Source organism: Pseudopipra pipra, chromosome 19 (genome assembly GCF_036250125.1).
Source record: "Pseudopipra pipra isolate bDixPip1 chromosome 19, bDixPip1.hap1, whole genome shotgun sequence".
Taxonomy (NCBI): domain Eukaryota; kingdom Metazoa; phylum Chordata; class Aves; order Passeriformes; family Pipridae; genus Pseudopipra; species Pseudopipra pipra.
In genome coordinates, this window is record NC_087567.1 from 4036192 (window position 1) to 4051249 (window position 15058).

A 15058-nucleotide genomic window follows, 5' to 3' on the forward strand; every position below is an offset into this window, starting at 1 on the left:
AGACAGCCTTTCTCCAACAAGACACAGTAAGTTCTCAAGTGATACCAAGTTACTTGAGCTAAGAGCACAATTGTAATTATTGTGATTTTAGAAAACAATTTACTGTAAAGGCAAAATATCAGAAGACTAAGCTAGTACTGTGAAAACTGGTGTTATTGTAACTTCAGTTCTTTAGGTAATGGTCTGAAATTTAAGTTCAGCACAGGACCTGTCCTTATTTGGAAGTTTCCCAGTTTCCATACTTAAAATACTCACATTTCAAAAGGTTTGATAGATACAGTTCCAAGGAAACCAACAGTAAACCCACTTAACAAACACAAAACAAAACTAAAATTCAGTGTTTTTGCAGCCACTGCTTGCCTTTCACTATAAACCTATATAGAATTTTTTCTCATTTTCATATTTTATTTTTCTGCCCCAAGTACTCAGTATTGCCAAGAACAAACTTAACTATGTTGCACAGAGTAATTCTTCTACATGTACATTTTTAATTTATCATTGGAACAAGAGCGTAAATAATTCCTTCAGATTTAGTTCTGCCATTTGAACAGAGTCAAGTTCCACAATTCCCACAGACCCACAGGTGCAGAAAACCTCACTTGGACAACAGCAGAGCTGTTGTTCTTGTCATATTCTTGGCAGAATCAGAACCATTTCCATTCACCATTCTGCAAACTTCACTGGAAAACACTAAGGATAATGTTCTGCTCTACAGAAGTCAGGTATTCTAAAGCATATGTTGATATAGCAACCCAAATATATCATCCCTCACATTATAACATTACAAAAGGAAGTTTTAAAGAGTCTACTGTCCCTTGATTTTTCTTCAGCATGAAGTGCCAGTCTAATGGGAGATCTGGGGGAAGCATTAGTAAGGGCTGAATTGTACTATATTCATGTGCTATGAACCAGAATAATCATTCTACCAGGAATTTATGTAGCAAGTGCCCCTCAACACATCACACATTTGCAGTGTTAATCTACCTCATAACAGTAAGTTGTTCAATAATACACACATTTGCAGTGTGCATTTAAAGAGGCACAAAGAGGAGGCTGAACAAGCCAAGAATATGGTGCCCACAGGCCCCAGAAGGGCAGAGCTCCTCCCTGCAGCTGCAGATTCTTGTGATCTTGAGGAGAACAGAACTGAAGGCTGAGTCCTTGTCCCTTTTCACTCTGATGACAGTGACAACCAAAAATCTGAGAGCACTGAAAGACACAAGTGTCACTTTTCCTGTGAGCCAGAGTTACTTACATGAATGAATGTTTGGTAGTCAAGGAAAAATTGCTAAGGCACAGAGCAAAGGGAGAACACAAACACAAAGGAAGTGGCATTTTCATTCTGAGAAAGCTTCAAAAAATCACCTTTAAACTTTTTTTTTTTTTAAAGAGCTGTCTGTGCAACATTTGGCAAAAGATCTGTTGTTCATAAGACAACACCGAATTTGGGTATTTCAAAAGCACCAGGATAATATTTCAGAGCAACTGTTTCTTACAGCCAGTGAAGTAGCTCATTTAAAAAAACTGAATGTGGAGTGTAATGACCTAATTAGGGGAATTTCTCCCCAGAGAGAGGCTGCTCTAGTGTAAGATGATGGGAAAACCCAGCTGGTTTGAATACTGTAAGATCAAGACCTGAATGCTTTTGCAAGTGTGTGGTTGAAGAAAAAAAAATTATACTCAGAAGGCTGGAAGTTTCTGTCCTTGTGACAAACACACACTGAATAGAGTCGTACTAACCTCAGCTTCTCAGTTAGAAACCTTCCAGGATTACTCATACCTGGTAACCACAAAACAAATTCAGAACTGCCAACACCATTCTGTTGAACTTCAGTTACTGAAAGTACTCCACACTTATTTCATCTCTGTTAGAGAAGAAAATAATTAAGAGGTGTCATATCAGCTCACATATCAGCTCTCGTGGTATCAAAAGCAAAAACTAAAGCAAGAGATCAAATTATTCAGTAACAAAATATATTTAGATAAATTATGCAGTAGCTGATCTCAATTACTCCTTTTTTTGAAGGCACCAACACAACACACTCTATAGTCCAGTATTTTTACTTAAGGGTATAATTAATAAACTGCACAAACACCTTCCAAGACATGGAACATGTTAAATTTGTTCCCTAAGAAAAAGCATTCCAAGAAACACTTTCAGATGGAAGCACTGGATGCTGCAACTGCCACCAGAACACTGTTTCTATCTTAAACCTTTTGAGTTTTAAATAAAACGTGAAGAACTTAGTCATTAATACAACCTACAGAAAGTCACTGAATTCTGGCTAAGTTTGAGCAAGACCATGAGCATTTTGGCTTGTCCTTCCTTGTTGCCCCTCAGACTCTCACAGGGAAAATAATCCACTCCACACACTTTATTAACATTAACATAACACGGGAAAACTGCAGGGAATTAAGTTTAATGTGCTGTTCAACACATAACATGGAGTTTCATACAACTTACAGTTCACAATACCCTCACAGCAAAATCAAAACAGACCAAAAACTGCCCCAGTATTGTTATGCAAGAGCTCGATTTTCTTCTTGCTGCTCACCCTGAAAAGTAACACAATGAGAACCAGTTACAATGTGACATTCAAACACCTAAATATGAAATATGTTCACATTGTTTCTCTAAGTCTGTCTAGGCAAGTGCACTCCCCTCATATGATCTTCTAACTTGGAAATAACAGAAAATACAACAATATTTCCATTTGTGCTTTTGGATGTACAATACATATAAACAGACCATCATCTTACGTTTTTATGATGCAGAAACAGAAATTTCACTACAGTGAAATACAGATCAACATTTAGCATGACAATAAAGTAAATTATTTAACTGTCTAACTAACCACTCAATTTACTGTAAGGTAGAGCCATGTTCCACATTCACTTCCGAGTCACATTAGAGAAATAACCACAGACTGTGGTTTGCCAGGGGTGGGAGGTGCTTGGGTTTGGGTTTTTTCATCTTCTCTTTTTCCTTTTTTAAATTAAAAACCGACTATGAACACTAAAGACCAACACCAGCACACACAGAATCTTTTAGTTCAGTTAAAAATTGCTACTAGTCAAAACAATGCATCAGAAAATCAATTTATTGGGAGAGCACAGGAAGTTGTCCTGCTAAGCAGGTTATTTTTTATCAGGCTTTCCCCCTCCCCATTTCTTTGAAATGAAATCTAAGTTTTCCTTTCCTGCTTGCTGAGAAACTCCTCAGCTGTTCATGCCATTGTCAAGGCATGGTAAGTCTCCAGCATCAACAGCTTGCTGCACTTTCCCTCAAGATTGTTTATTTGCTTTCCAAGGGAATTACACTTGAGGAGAGCCAGCGTGAAGCTGAAGCCTCCCTTTAAAGCTGTGGCTTCCCAACTCAACATTTACTATTGACTGACACCCACTCATCCTACAAGTTTCAATCTTCCTCATCAAACTGCTGTGACAGTTCTGAGTAATTATTTTATGTTTCTATTCTGCTTCATTTTTTTACTGAATCAAGGCCAAAAAAGATACAGTCCATAAGCAAATCAAGGCCAAAAAAGATACAGTCCATAAGCAAACCTGAGGAAAGTCAGTTCATAGAATCACAGAATGGTTTGGGTTGGAAGAGACCTTAAAGATCATCTCATTTCAACCCCCTGTTATGGGCAGTTCTATCATGAAAATCTGTCTCATTAATGCAGGTACAAGTAAAGGAATTTTTGAATCCCTATCATTCCAATACTCCAACAGTAAAAGAATCTCAAATCCTCCAAAGCTTCTTCAAAAAAAAAAAACAACCTGTTCCACTACTTTGACTCATCACTCTCCAATATTAGAGCAAGTAAGACACATTAAATAATAAAAAAATTGTTTAATACCTGCTTTGACAGTTTTATACATTACAGAAAAAGAATTTTAAACTAGCTTGGTTAGTAATCCAAATGTTAAAGCTGAAAGATAGTAAGAGAAGAAGCCTTAGAGAATAACTGAATCTCTTCAGGAACCTTACTGGACTTTGGTCAGTAACCCTTCCTTTGGCTTTGCTCTGCTAATGCACCTTTAAATCAGATTTCTGTACTTTCTTTCCTTCCTCTTATTTCAACATCCTGACTCTTCACAGCAGCCAGAGCTCAGAAAGCTGTCCCCTTTTACCTGGCAAAAATCCTCAAGTCACTGCCATTGACCCCCTCACTGCTTCTCCACCAACTACACTCTCCACAACAACAGCAACTGCTGAGAGCCAATGTCGTTGGGCAAGACTCCAAAACCAAGAGAGAAACCAAACATTAAACCACTGATAAAGCTGAGTTCAAGTGTTCTTGCTCCATTGCCTTTCATGTGTCCAGTTCCTTAACAGTGTTTAGCCAGCCTAAAACCAGATTTGATAGTAAGAATATAACAGCTGCTTTATGACTATTAACTCAGAATGTGCTAATAAAGCACCTACAACAAGACCTTGTGCTTTTCCTGGCCCTTTCAGGCAGCACAGAATGAAACACCACCTTTGGTAAAGCCCAAAACAGTAACAGCAACAGGAAAATATGACACCCAAGTGCCTGGAGAGCAGGAAATACCTGCCTTCAGTGCCTCCCTTCAATAGGAAGTGCAGCACCACGCCTTTAAAAACAAGAAGAAAATAAAGATAGACATTCACATAACCAATGTTCCTTTCTGAAGAAAACTCCTCACTATTTTCTACAGCAATTAAGAATTTTGCCCGGATTTCTAAAAACACTGAGTTAGCAACTGAGTTTGGCCTTACTTTTAAGACCCAAGCTCAGCTACCAAAATGACTTTGAGCAAATCACTTGACCCTGTGGGGACATCCCACAGCCAGTGAGAGCCTCGCTCTTCCTCACTGCTCTACTGGGAATGAAAACCAAACCCAACCAAACACCAGTGATGTGATGTTCAGACACTGAAACATAAACCATTTTCCTCACAGTGAGGTTATACAACTACTCCTGGAAGGTAAACATTCCCTGGAATTACACAGTGTGTCCTAGGATGTTTGTTCTTATCTTTTAATCTCCTCATCCTTAGACAGCTGTTGTTCTTTAGCTTTACAGAATTACCACTGCACATGTGCCTAATCATTTCTCCAGCATTTCATGTACTCAGTCTGATGTAGCATCTTCACACAGACATGAGACTGTTCCAAAGCCTCATGACCTTACCTTTTAGGGTAACTGAAAGTTTTTCTCATACCAAACCACCTTTCACAATATTTCTCACATCTCAGAAGGCTAAAATAAGCAATCAATTAAACACAAACCCTCTGTCTCACCTGTATCAAATCAGTCCCAGGAATTCAATTATTGCTGCACTCCAAACTAAAATTACATTGCCAGTGAAAAATGCTGTTTTGAAGAATGTACTTGAATTTTTCGGCTTCATCAGCACTGGTATTTGTTTTCTCCTGCCCTAGCTTCCAAGAATTCTTCTGTGCCATGGAACTGCTTTCAGAACCTCAGGTTGTTCACCTACTAAAATCAAAAGTAAGAAGAATTAGCAAAGTCACAAGCAAGACCACAATGGAAGGTGACAAACAAACATGGTACTTGACATACTTCACCATCTTAGCGAGGGGTTTGGACACACCATGCAATGCCAGTGCAGTGTCCTACGGCCTCTGTGTCCCCCTGCACACATCAGAAAATACAGTTTTATAAAGGTCAGACAACTAAGACATGGATGAAATTACAATTATTCAGTAACACTGTTGTGGATAATCAAAACCTGAACAAAGAGTAATGGACAAGCATACCTATTGGAGGCTCCTCTGATCTCAATGGGAATGCCTCAGTTACTGGAGACACTGCAGTAACACAGACCAGCAGGCGATGGTGGGGTGGCCTCGCTGAGCACAGCACTATTTTTAGATAGTTTAACACATCACTCAGTGTGTAACATCACTCAGTCAACAGTGAAACATTTTTCTTCTGAGAAAGGTTAAAGCACATGCAGCTGCACTTGCCTGGACATTGTACTCCTGTAAATATCCAACTGCTGAGGAGGATACATGTAAAGCACTGGCTGTTTCCTTGTTCACTCATGACCTTGTATACAATTAGGGAAAGCAGTCACTGAACAAATATTTTTGCTGTGTGTACTCTTACAACTTTTACAAAATCTCTTCAGATTTTTGCCTCAGAAAAACTGGACCATCTATTATGCACCAAGACGTTTTCAGATAATGAATCAGAGCATGAATGACATGAACTTCTAATAAACAAAATTAAATGTGATAATAAAATCAACTCAAAATACTTTTGAATGCAAAACATGCAAAGGACCACAGTGTCACTAACGTGTCATCTGCCCGTGCCAGCACACAGTCCTGGGGTGTCTCTTGCTCCTCCTTCACAGTCACAACTCTCACATCTCCCAGGCCAGAACAAGCAGATTCTTTATGCAGCTGCTCATCATTGTCATACCTGCAAATACAACCCAGATTGTTGATTGAAACACTTCTTTGGCAAAAAAGTTCTGTCTCTGTTTCATCTACCACCGGTGTCATGTGCTCAGCAATACAAACAACAAAACAGACAGAAGCTCTTTGGCAAAAGATATTAAAAATCTTCAATTTTAATTAAATTATATTACACTTTCCTTTTACAGATATAACTTTCACCCCCTTATTTTTAAGTATCAGCTACAGCCTTTCAAGTAGTACCGAGGAAAACATTTCATCCACCCTTCCCATGTAAAGAGAGGAGAGTACTCACGTCCCATCTGCTGCTATTAGAGATGTGCTGCCTGACAGAGCTCTTTCTTCCTTCACAGTGATCCTCCTGACACCCTCAGGGAGGGGACAGAGCGGGGCTTTTGACAGTGGGTCGTAGCTGTCATACCTAGAAAAGAAATACACAGTTGGTATCAACACCCAGCACTATTCACTCAGTATTAGTAAACAGAGGAGTGTTGTGGCAATATACCCACAAATCCAATAAAAACCCTGCAACTTCTGCATCGTTCCTGAAATCCAGCTTCTCCTTAAGTGTCAGCCACCGCTCAATGTGATTTCCCACATAAATCCTCGTTTTGCCCCTTCTTCTATCAAGACTTTGCTTCCTCTTTTTCTTTTCCAGGAAGGACAACACCGGGGGCCTTCCACACCTCTTTGCTGGCAGGGACATGGTGAGCCTGGAAATAAGGGAGAGTTCAGTGAATGGCAGCTCAGAGCAAGGGGTGGGACCTCAGCCTTCTGAGCCACCACAGTGGTGATGGCCACGTGGCTCCTTGGATGTCACACACCTACCCCTGAGGGGGGGAGAAAACCCTCACACACTTGTCCCTGAGGGGAGGGAAAGGCCCCTGATGACACCTCTGATGAGGGGTAGAAGAGCCCTTCACACAGCAACACCTGAGGGGGGAGAAAAGCCCCTCACACAGCTGCCCCTGAGGGTGGGGAAAAGCCCCTCACACAACCACCCCTCAAAAGGGAAAAGGTCCCTCACACAGCCGCCCCTGAGGGGGGAACGAGCCCCTCACACAGCCACCCTTGAGGGGGGAACGAGCCCCTCACACAGCTGCCCCTGAGGGTGGGGAAAAGCCCCTCACACAACCACGCCTCAGAAGGGAAAAGTTCCCTCACACAGCCGCCCCTGAGGGGGGAACGAGCCCCTCACACAGCTGCCCCTGACGGTGGGGAAAAGCCCCTCATACAGCTGCCCCTGAGGAGGAAAAAGGTCCCTCACACGGCCGCCCCTGAGGGAGGAAAGAGCCCCTCACACAGCCGCCCCTGAGGGGGGAAAGAGCCCCTCACACAGCCGCCTCTGAGGTGAGGACGAAACCCTAACGCCGCCGCGCCAGGGAAGGGGACAAGAGCTCCTCGCACAGCCACCCCTGAGGGGGGAAAGCCGCTCACACAGCCGCCACTAAGGCGGGGTGAAAAGCCCCTCACGCCGCCCAAGGGGGAACAGTCCCGCCTCACAACTCCCCCGAGAGGGGACAAGTCCTTCCCTGAGGCGGTCCCCCGAGCCCTCAGCCCCTCCCGCTCCCGCCGCCCCCTCACACGCTCCCCCCGGGGTCGGTCCCTCGCTCCGTCCCTCACCCGCCGCGGTGCCGACCGAGGTAAACACGGGGCACGTGACCACAGAAGGGGCACGTGACCGGCGGCGGCGCGCGCTGATGGCGCGAAAATCACGTGAGGGCGGGGCGGGTCCGACCCTCCGGGTTTAAGGAAAACGGTTTAAAAGGTTTTTTTTTAATGTCAAAACAGGGCCGTAACTACGGTCACGTCTGCTGAGGGAGCGGTCAGCGGTGCGCAGGTAAAAACTGCTCTCTACAAATCGCTGAAGGTCAGAGGAAGAGGTAACGCAATATGTATTTTTTGAATATTCATTTGATCTCGAACTGAAGTAAATGTGTTATACGCAATAATAAAAAAAAAAAAATAAAATTGAAGTTTCCCCAAGCAACTCCCAGCAGGAGTTCCCAAAATACTTACCTTACCTTCTTAAAGGCCAAGTCAGAGACAAAATTGGAATCGTCCCCTGAAGAGCAAAAAAATGTTTGAAGCGTGAGTTACCTGTTAAAATACTAAATCGGTGACACAAAGAGAAAAGAAATGCAGCGTCAATTTGGACTCCCTGCTGGCACAGTGTGTTATAACAGTGACATGCACACAGGCTGCATTGCACCAGCTGCTTGGCACCTCCACACGCTCCTGCTGACACACAGTGCGTTTTTAAATAAGTAAATAAAAATGCAGACCAATAGCTGGCAATATTTATGGATAATTTTAGATAAACAGGAGAGGGAAAGTCATATGTACCAATTTTTTTTTTTTAATTTCTCCTGTTGGTTTTGGTACAATCACAGTAACAAGTTGGCTCAAGAACTGGGCCGTGACTGAAGGCTGATAGAAACATTTATTTCAATCTGCTGAATGAGCTGAATAACCAAAACACTTTGGGTTTTTGTTTGTTGTCCTACATTTACATAACTTGAAAATAAAGAAGTGAAGAAGAAAAAAGCCATCACGTGCTGAAATCTATTTCAGTCTTTTTTTCATTTACAGCTACAGCACGTGAGCAGATTTTCACGGCACGTTTTACTGTGTGAGTTAACAGAGAAGTAAGTTTTAAAGGATTATTGTGGCATAATTACAAGTTCTCTCAAAATAGCTCAAATTCTCAGTGATATATGTGTATTAAGATAATACCTTGCACTTCACTCTTTCATTTAAATATAATTCCTTCTCATTTACCATTATTTCTGTAAAATACTTACTGGCACTGTTTCCAAATAAATGGGACTGTTAAGAGGCTTTTCATACCTATCTCTTCTGATTGCCTTCACAAATATAGTTATTGTCTGTATAAATAGATTCACATTCCAAATAACAGAACTGTGTGAACCACCAAAAGCTGTTGTGTGCTTTGAGTTCCTGTTTGTCTTGAAATCACAAAGCTGCTGGGAGAAGCAAGAGGGTACAGACAACATTTATTTCTACCAAGTAATTTGGAAACAAAAGCATTTATGCAGCAACTCACCTCTTATGCCAACAAAGTTAAGCAATCTACTGTTTTTCTGCCTGCTAGTAAAATTAAAAACAGAATTTAAAAACAAATCCGTGCCCGTGTTCTCAAAAATTAATTAATACATAATAAAAAAAATCAAATCCTTTAAGTTAATATATATTTGCCATATTTGTGGAGGGTTTTATATTCTTCTCATTAAGATTTGCCAGCCAGTGTTAATTTCTGCTGCTTCAGCTGATCCTGGCTGTGTGACACCAATATTTATATTAAATATTGTCCCACCAATGTTACATTAATGTTGGTTTTACCACTTGCCTGCCCCTGTCAGCAAGGTCTTTTTACTCAGGTCCTTTAAAGAACAGCATTCCTGGTACAAGGAATTGTGTGTTAGAGATCAGCTGCTGCTCAGGAATGGAATTCCAGAGCCAAGAGCCCGAGCTCAGCAAAGGTTGAGGTTTGTTTTCCACAGCAAGGCACAGAAATGGAACTGAGGGCACCAGGTGCAGAAGCTGCCTCCTCCCAGTCCCAACTGCAGCCACACAGGAAGGAATTCCAGAGGTTTATATAGTTTATATATATTTCTATATATTCATAGAGGTTTAAATAGCAGTCTTGCTGCTGCATTACTTCAACTCTCTCCTCTTCCATCCTGGCTGTGCTACCACCTTTCTGCTGATGAATATTTTCCTGTTGCTTCATTAGTTTCCGGAGCAAACATCTCATCTTTGAGCTCCCAAATTTAGCTACCAGCTCTAAGCATGGCAGTAATGTACCTTACAAACTCCAGAAGCTCTCTGCCTCCTGAAGCATCATTTTCAATATAAAATGCCCTGTGTTGCTACAAGAGCCATCAGTGAACCCAGAACCAGAAATGTGTTTAAATACCCCATTTGTCTCCTGTTTTATAAGTGTTTGTGAGATGAGATTGAGAAACTGCTCCCTGGAAATGCTGATGCAAATTCCTTCATATAGTAATTAATTTATCTGTGCAATAGAATAAAACCCAGAGACCAAGCTGATCCAGCCAAGTAGCTTGTTTCCAGAATGCATGGGAGGCTCAGTCCTTTAACTGGGATGTTCTCCCAGGTTCCAGTTATCTGTTATTTAAAGACTTTGAAGACAAGAGGGTGAATCCAAACCATTACATAAGCAGGAGTGGGAAGACTTGCACTCCATGAACTGAACCCCTTTCAGTCACCTCTTAATATTTTGGGCTTCGTAATGTCCTCCTGCAGGGAGTCTTCCCTTTGCTTTTTCAGCCATTTGTTGCAAAAATGTTATTTCTAGACAAAAAGGGGTTTCTGACACTGGCACAAAGTCACATATTTCCATGTTCCAGTGGAATACTGACTCCCCATTAAAAAACACAGCACAGCAGTGACATTAATACCTCCCCCAAAGACCAACTCTCATCTTTCATAGCTTTAATCAGTCTGTTTCTAACCTGAAACTGTTTAATAATAGAAATGAGAATAAAGCTGCAAACCACAAGGTTTATCACAACAGAATTCATTCCAGCAAGTCTTTGCTCATGTTAAAGTTCTTAATGAACTTTCAGAACGCACCAATTTGTTAAGGACAGATTATAAAAGATAAATTGTCACTCAGCTTTCAAACAGCTCATTTCCAAAGCGACCTCACAGTCATTTGGGTCTTTGTGATACAACACAGGAACTGTTTTATTCCAAGAGATTTTAAGAAAAATGAAGTTTAGCAAGACCTGCATTCTCATTCCACCTTGATCCATATAAACAAAATAATACCAAAGTAGGATTCCTTACATTTATTGATCACTGCTGGGGATGATTTATCACATTTAAATTCTTTCACATCAGCTTCATAGCTTGAGTCTTTCATCTAAGTTATCATCATATCTGCAAAGAATTAATAATTTTTATGTTAAAAAGCAACTCAGTTATGCTGTGTGGTACCTAACATAAAATAAAGCTTTCAATGCAGAAAATATACAGTAAAAAAAAGTTAAACAGTCAAACAAACCAATAAGCAAATACATTTTTACTAGAGAAAAAATGGCATCTCTGACAATATATTTGTTTCGTGTTTCCTATTTTTACTTTCTCCCCCTCACCATCTGCCTCTGTTCTGCTTTCTCTTTCAAAAAGCATCCACCTCGTTTTTAGCTTTGCTCACCCCATCACAGGATTCAGGCTGAATAGAAACAAAATTCCCAATGCCAAAGCCACAAAAGGCACTGCCTCTTCATGAAAGGCCTTCTAAAAATAACTCTCCTTTTTCTTACAATAGCTGCAGGTTCTTTAAGAGCCAGAATCCGTATCGATTCAGTGCTCTCCTACACACACCCTCCAGACAAAGGAACTCCAGTTGTTTGGCCCCTGGTAGCTCTGGACTGTACCTGTACCTTCAGTGCTGCTGCTTTTGCCAGACCTTCCCCTGTTCTTTTGGTGGCCAGCACTGAATCCCACAGAGTGAGATCCCACAGTGTGGAGAAAGAAGGTGAATTACAGGACCTGCAGGAATTCCAGCTGTTTCTGTGTTTGAGCAGAGATTATGTGGTTGAACTACATTGAACTCCTGGTGAAGGATTTAAGCCAGCGAGATGGTTGGCTTTGCTTAAGGCAACCTGCATGAAAATAAAAGCATTTTGGGGAGACAAGAAGGAAATAGTGAGAAATAGAGAGTTCCCTTTGTTGACGTGTACCATGCAGCGCTCAGGAGAACTCTGCAGTGCCAGAACCTGCACTGGGCTGTGTCCAGAGAAGGCAAGGGATAATAAGGAGAAGATAAAATACAGAAAGGTACTTGCCAGTGGCAGCACAATAATCTGAGTCCTGAGGCAAATCCCTGGAGGGACATAAAGCTTGTGGCAGTTTCTCATTTATGAGTCAATTCTGTGTAGCAACCATGTGAATTTGGTGAGTGAACCTTAGTGAATTTGGTATTGCAGTCAGTGCATGGGCTGAGGAAAACCTCTGGACCCAGCCTGGGTACAGCCCTGAGGTTCTGGGTCAGCCTGGGGAGAACATGCCCTGTGCAGTGCCAGGGGGAGCTGAGCCAGGTCTGACACCCTCCCAGCTCCCCCTGCTCATCCTTGTGCCTGCAGAGCCAGCGGGGACCTTGGCATGGGAGCAGTGTGGAAGCAGTGAGGGACCCACTGTTGTGCTGTGTCTCTGGGGCCCTGGGAGCTGTTGGGGTGCCCGGGGGAGTTGTCAGAGAATGACAGAGTCAGTTAGGTTGGAAAAGACCTCTGAGATCATCAAGTCCAACACCACCATGTCAATTAGATCATGGCACTAAGTGCCATGTCCAGTCATTTCCTTAAACACTTCCAGGGATGGTGACTCCACCACCTCCCTGGCAGCCCACTCCAATGTTTAATCACCCTTTCCATGAATAAATTGTTCCTGATATTCAACCTAAACCTCCCCTTGTATCAATTAAGGCTGTGTCCTCTTGTCCTATTGCTGGTTGCCTGGGAGAGGTGACCGACCCCTGGCTGGCTCCAACCTCCTTCCAGGGAGTTGTCGAGACCGATAAGGCCTCCTGTGGGGTTATTCCAGAGTCGGAAGGCTGGATGGGGGGTGGAAAAAAATATGGAACGCTTCACGAATTTGCGTGTCATCCTTGCGCAGGGGCCATGCTAATCTTCTCTGTATCGTTCCAATTTTAGTATATGTGCTGCCGAAGCGAGCACGATTGTGAGGTCGGCCATGCCGGTATTTGTACCACGGGAATCCCTACTCCGCAAGGTCACGGTGACCCCGAGTGTTTAGGACGAGCCGGTGGTGCCGGTGGTGTAACTGTAACACACACCCCCCGACCATGCCTCAGGTCGGGAGGGGCGAGAGAAGGTGGGAATCGGGAAAACAGAGCCTAAATCCAGCGCCCCAGTTTATGCAAATACAGTCGCTGTATGCAAATAAGCGCAAAGCCCTCTGGGGCGGGGCGGCACGCGGGAGCTCCTCAGGCGTCGTCCCTTCCCCATTACCTGCGGCGGAGCTCCGGGCGGCGGTGGGGTCTGCGCAGCTGGTAATGGCACAGTTTTCCGTGGTGATATATCGGTATCTTGTGGTTAAATTAGTTCATATCGATCACCTGCGGCGATACGCTGGTAGTTGAAGCCATTTGTTGCTATTTCACAGAATCGTTCGGGTTGGAAGGGACCTCTGGGGGATCGCCGCCAGTCCGACCCCCCTGCCAGGGCAGGGTCGCCTGGAGCAGGTGACCCAGGAATGCATCCACAGAGGACACTCCACGACCTCCCTGGGCTCCTGTTCCAGGGCTCTGCCACCCTCAGCGTAAAGAAGCTCTTCCTCATGTTGTAGTTCAGTTCATGGCCATTGCTCCTGGTGTATTTCAAGTGTCTCCGCAGCACGCGGGAGCTGGAGCGAGGATCCCGAGGTGTGGAAGCGGGCAGGAAGCGCCTGTGACGCAGACGATTATAAGCCCGGGCGGGACAAGGTTGTACCAGAAGCAGCAGAGTGGCGCAGCGGAAGCGTGCTGGGCCCATAACCCAGAGGTCGATGGATCGAAACCATCCTCTGCTAGCTACGTTTTTTCTTTTTTATCCCCCCCCCGAGACCTATCGGCTCCGTCCTCGCTGCTGGTTATTTATGGCTGTGGGGAACGGTGGTGTAGAGAGTCGTTATTTTTCCTAAACCATCTCGACCACATGCCGTGGAGCGGGTGCGGGTAAAGGATGGACAGAGCACGGCATGGTGTGGTGCTTACAGCCTTTCTTCTAGCGTGATTTGATGGTTTCAGGGAGTCACAGGGTGGTTTGGGTTGGAAGGGACCCTTAAAGGCCATCCAGGCCCTGCCAGGGGCAGGGACAGATCAGGTTGCTCAGAGTCTCCTCCAACCTGGCCTTGAATGTCTGCAGGGACTGGGCATCCACCACCTCTCCGGGCACCCTCTGCCAGTGTCTCACGACCCTCAGACTAAAATGTTTCTTCCTTATCTTTCTCATAAGATAAATATATAAGGCCTCTCAGAGCCTTTTCTTTTCCAGGCTGAGCAACCCCAGCTCTCTCAGCCTTTCCTTATAGGAGAAGTGCTCCAGCCCCTGGAACATCTTCATGGCTTCGTCTGGACCTGCTCCACCAGGCCTGTAACTAGCTTGTAAAAGCATATATTTGTCGTTTTTCCATGTCTTGCGTGTTTAAATGAATGTTCTGTTACCCACACACTAGTCAGTCGGTATCAAGAGAGGAAAGAATCTGGCAAACTCAAAACAACACTTGTGACAATGGTCTCTGCTCCTCCTTCTGAAATACAGCCAGTGCACGTGGTGTTGAAAAAATTTGTGTTCAGGCCTTGAGTGACATGAGCTGAGGAAAACCAGATAAACCAAATTGACACACAAAGGGACAATTCTGGTTTTTCCCCCCGGATTTCCCTCACAAGGCACGGCTCAGGGGCTCAGGATGTGTGGTTCCATGGTGTAATGGTTAGCACTCTGGACTCTGAATCCAGCGATCCGAGTTCAAATCTCGGTGGAACCTGAAGCTTTTTTGCAGTGGGCAGATTTCTCTGCTGGAAAATCGTGGAAAAGTTGTTTCAGGTGTTTTTCATGGACTGTTGAAATGCCGTGAACTACTGACATA

General features: G+C 43.6%; 1 protein-coding gene and 3 non-coding genes across 4 annotated transcripts; 2 read left to right on the top strand and 2 right to left on the bottom strand.

Moving 5' to 3' along the window:
* Window positions 1-2406: 2406 nt before the first annotated feature.
* On the bottom strand, window positions 2407-8115 carry LOC135424468 (zinc finger protein 692-like). Its single transcript, XM_064675713.1, has 8 exons — window positions 8042-8115; window positions 6928-7131; window positions 6714-6839; window positions 6297-6422; window positions 5753-5857; window positions 5556-5627; window positions 5273-5471; window positions 2407-2556 (listed from the first exon to the last, which is right to left on the bottom strand). The coding sequence occupies exons 2-5, from the start codon at window positions 7122-7124 to the stop codon at window positions 5788-5790; spliced, it is 519 nt and encodes a 172-aa protein (XP_064531783.1). The 5' UTR covers window positions 7125-7131; window positions 8042-8115; the 3' UTR covers window positions 2407-2556; window positions 5273-5471; window positions 5556-5627; window positions 5753-5787.
* A 4924-nt stretch (window positions 8116-13039) lies between these two features.
* Window positions 13040-13146, bottom strand: LOC135424833 (U6 spliceosomal RNA). Its single transcript, XR_010435378.1, has one exon. It is a non-coding gene; the product is annotated as a U6 spliceosomal RNA (small nuclear RNA).
* Window positions 13147-13927: 781 nt separating this feature from the next.
* Window positions 13928-13999, top strand: TRNAM-CAU (transfer RNA methionine (anticodon CAU)). The gene has a single exon. It is a non-coding gene; the product is annotated as a tRNA-Met (tRNA).
* Window positions 14000-14884: 885 nt separating this feature from the next.
* Window positions 14885-14956, top strand: TRNAQ-CUG (transfer RNA glutamine (anticodon CUG)). The gene has a single exon. It is a non-coding gene; the product is annotated as a tRNA-Gln (tRNA).
* The last annotated feature ends 102 nt before the right edge of the window (window positions 14957-15058 follow it).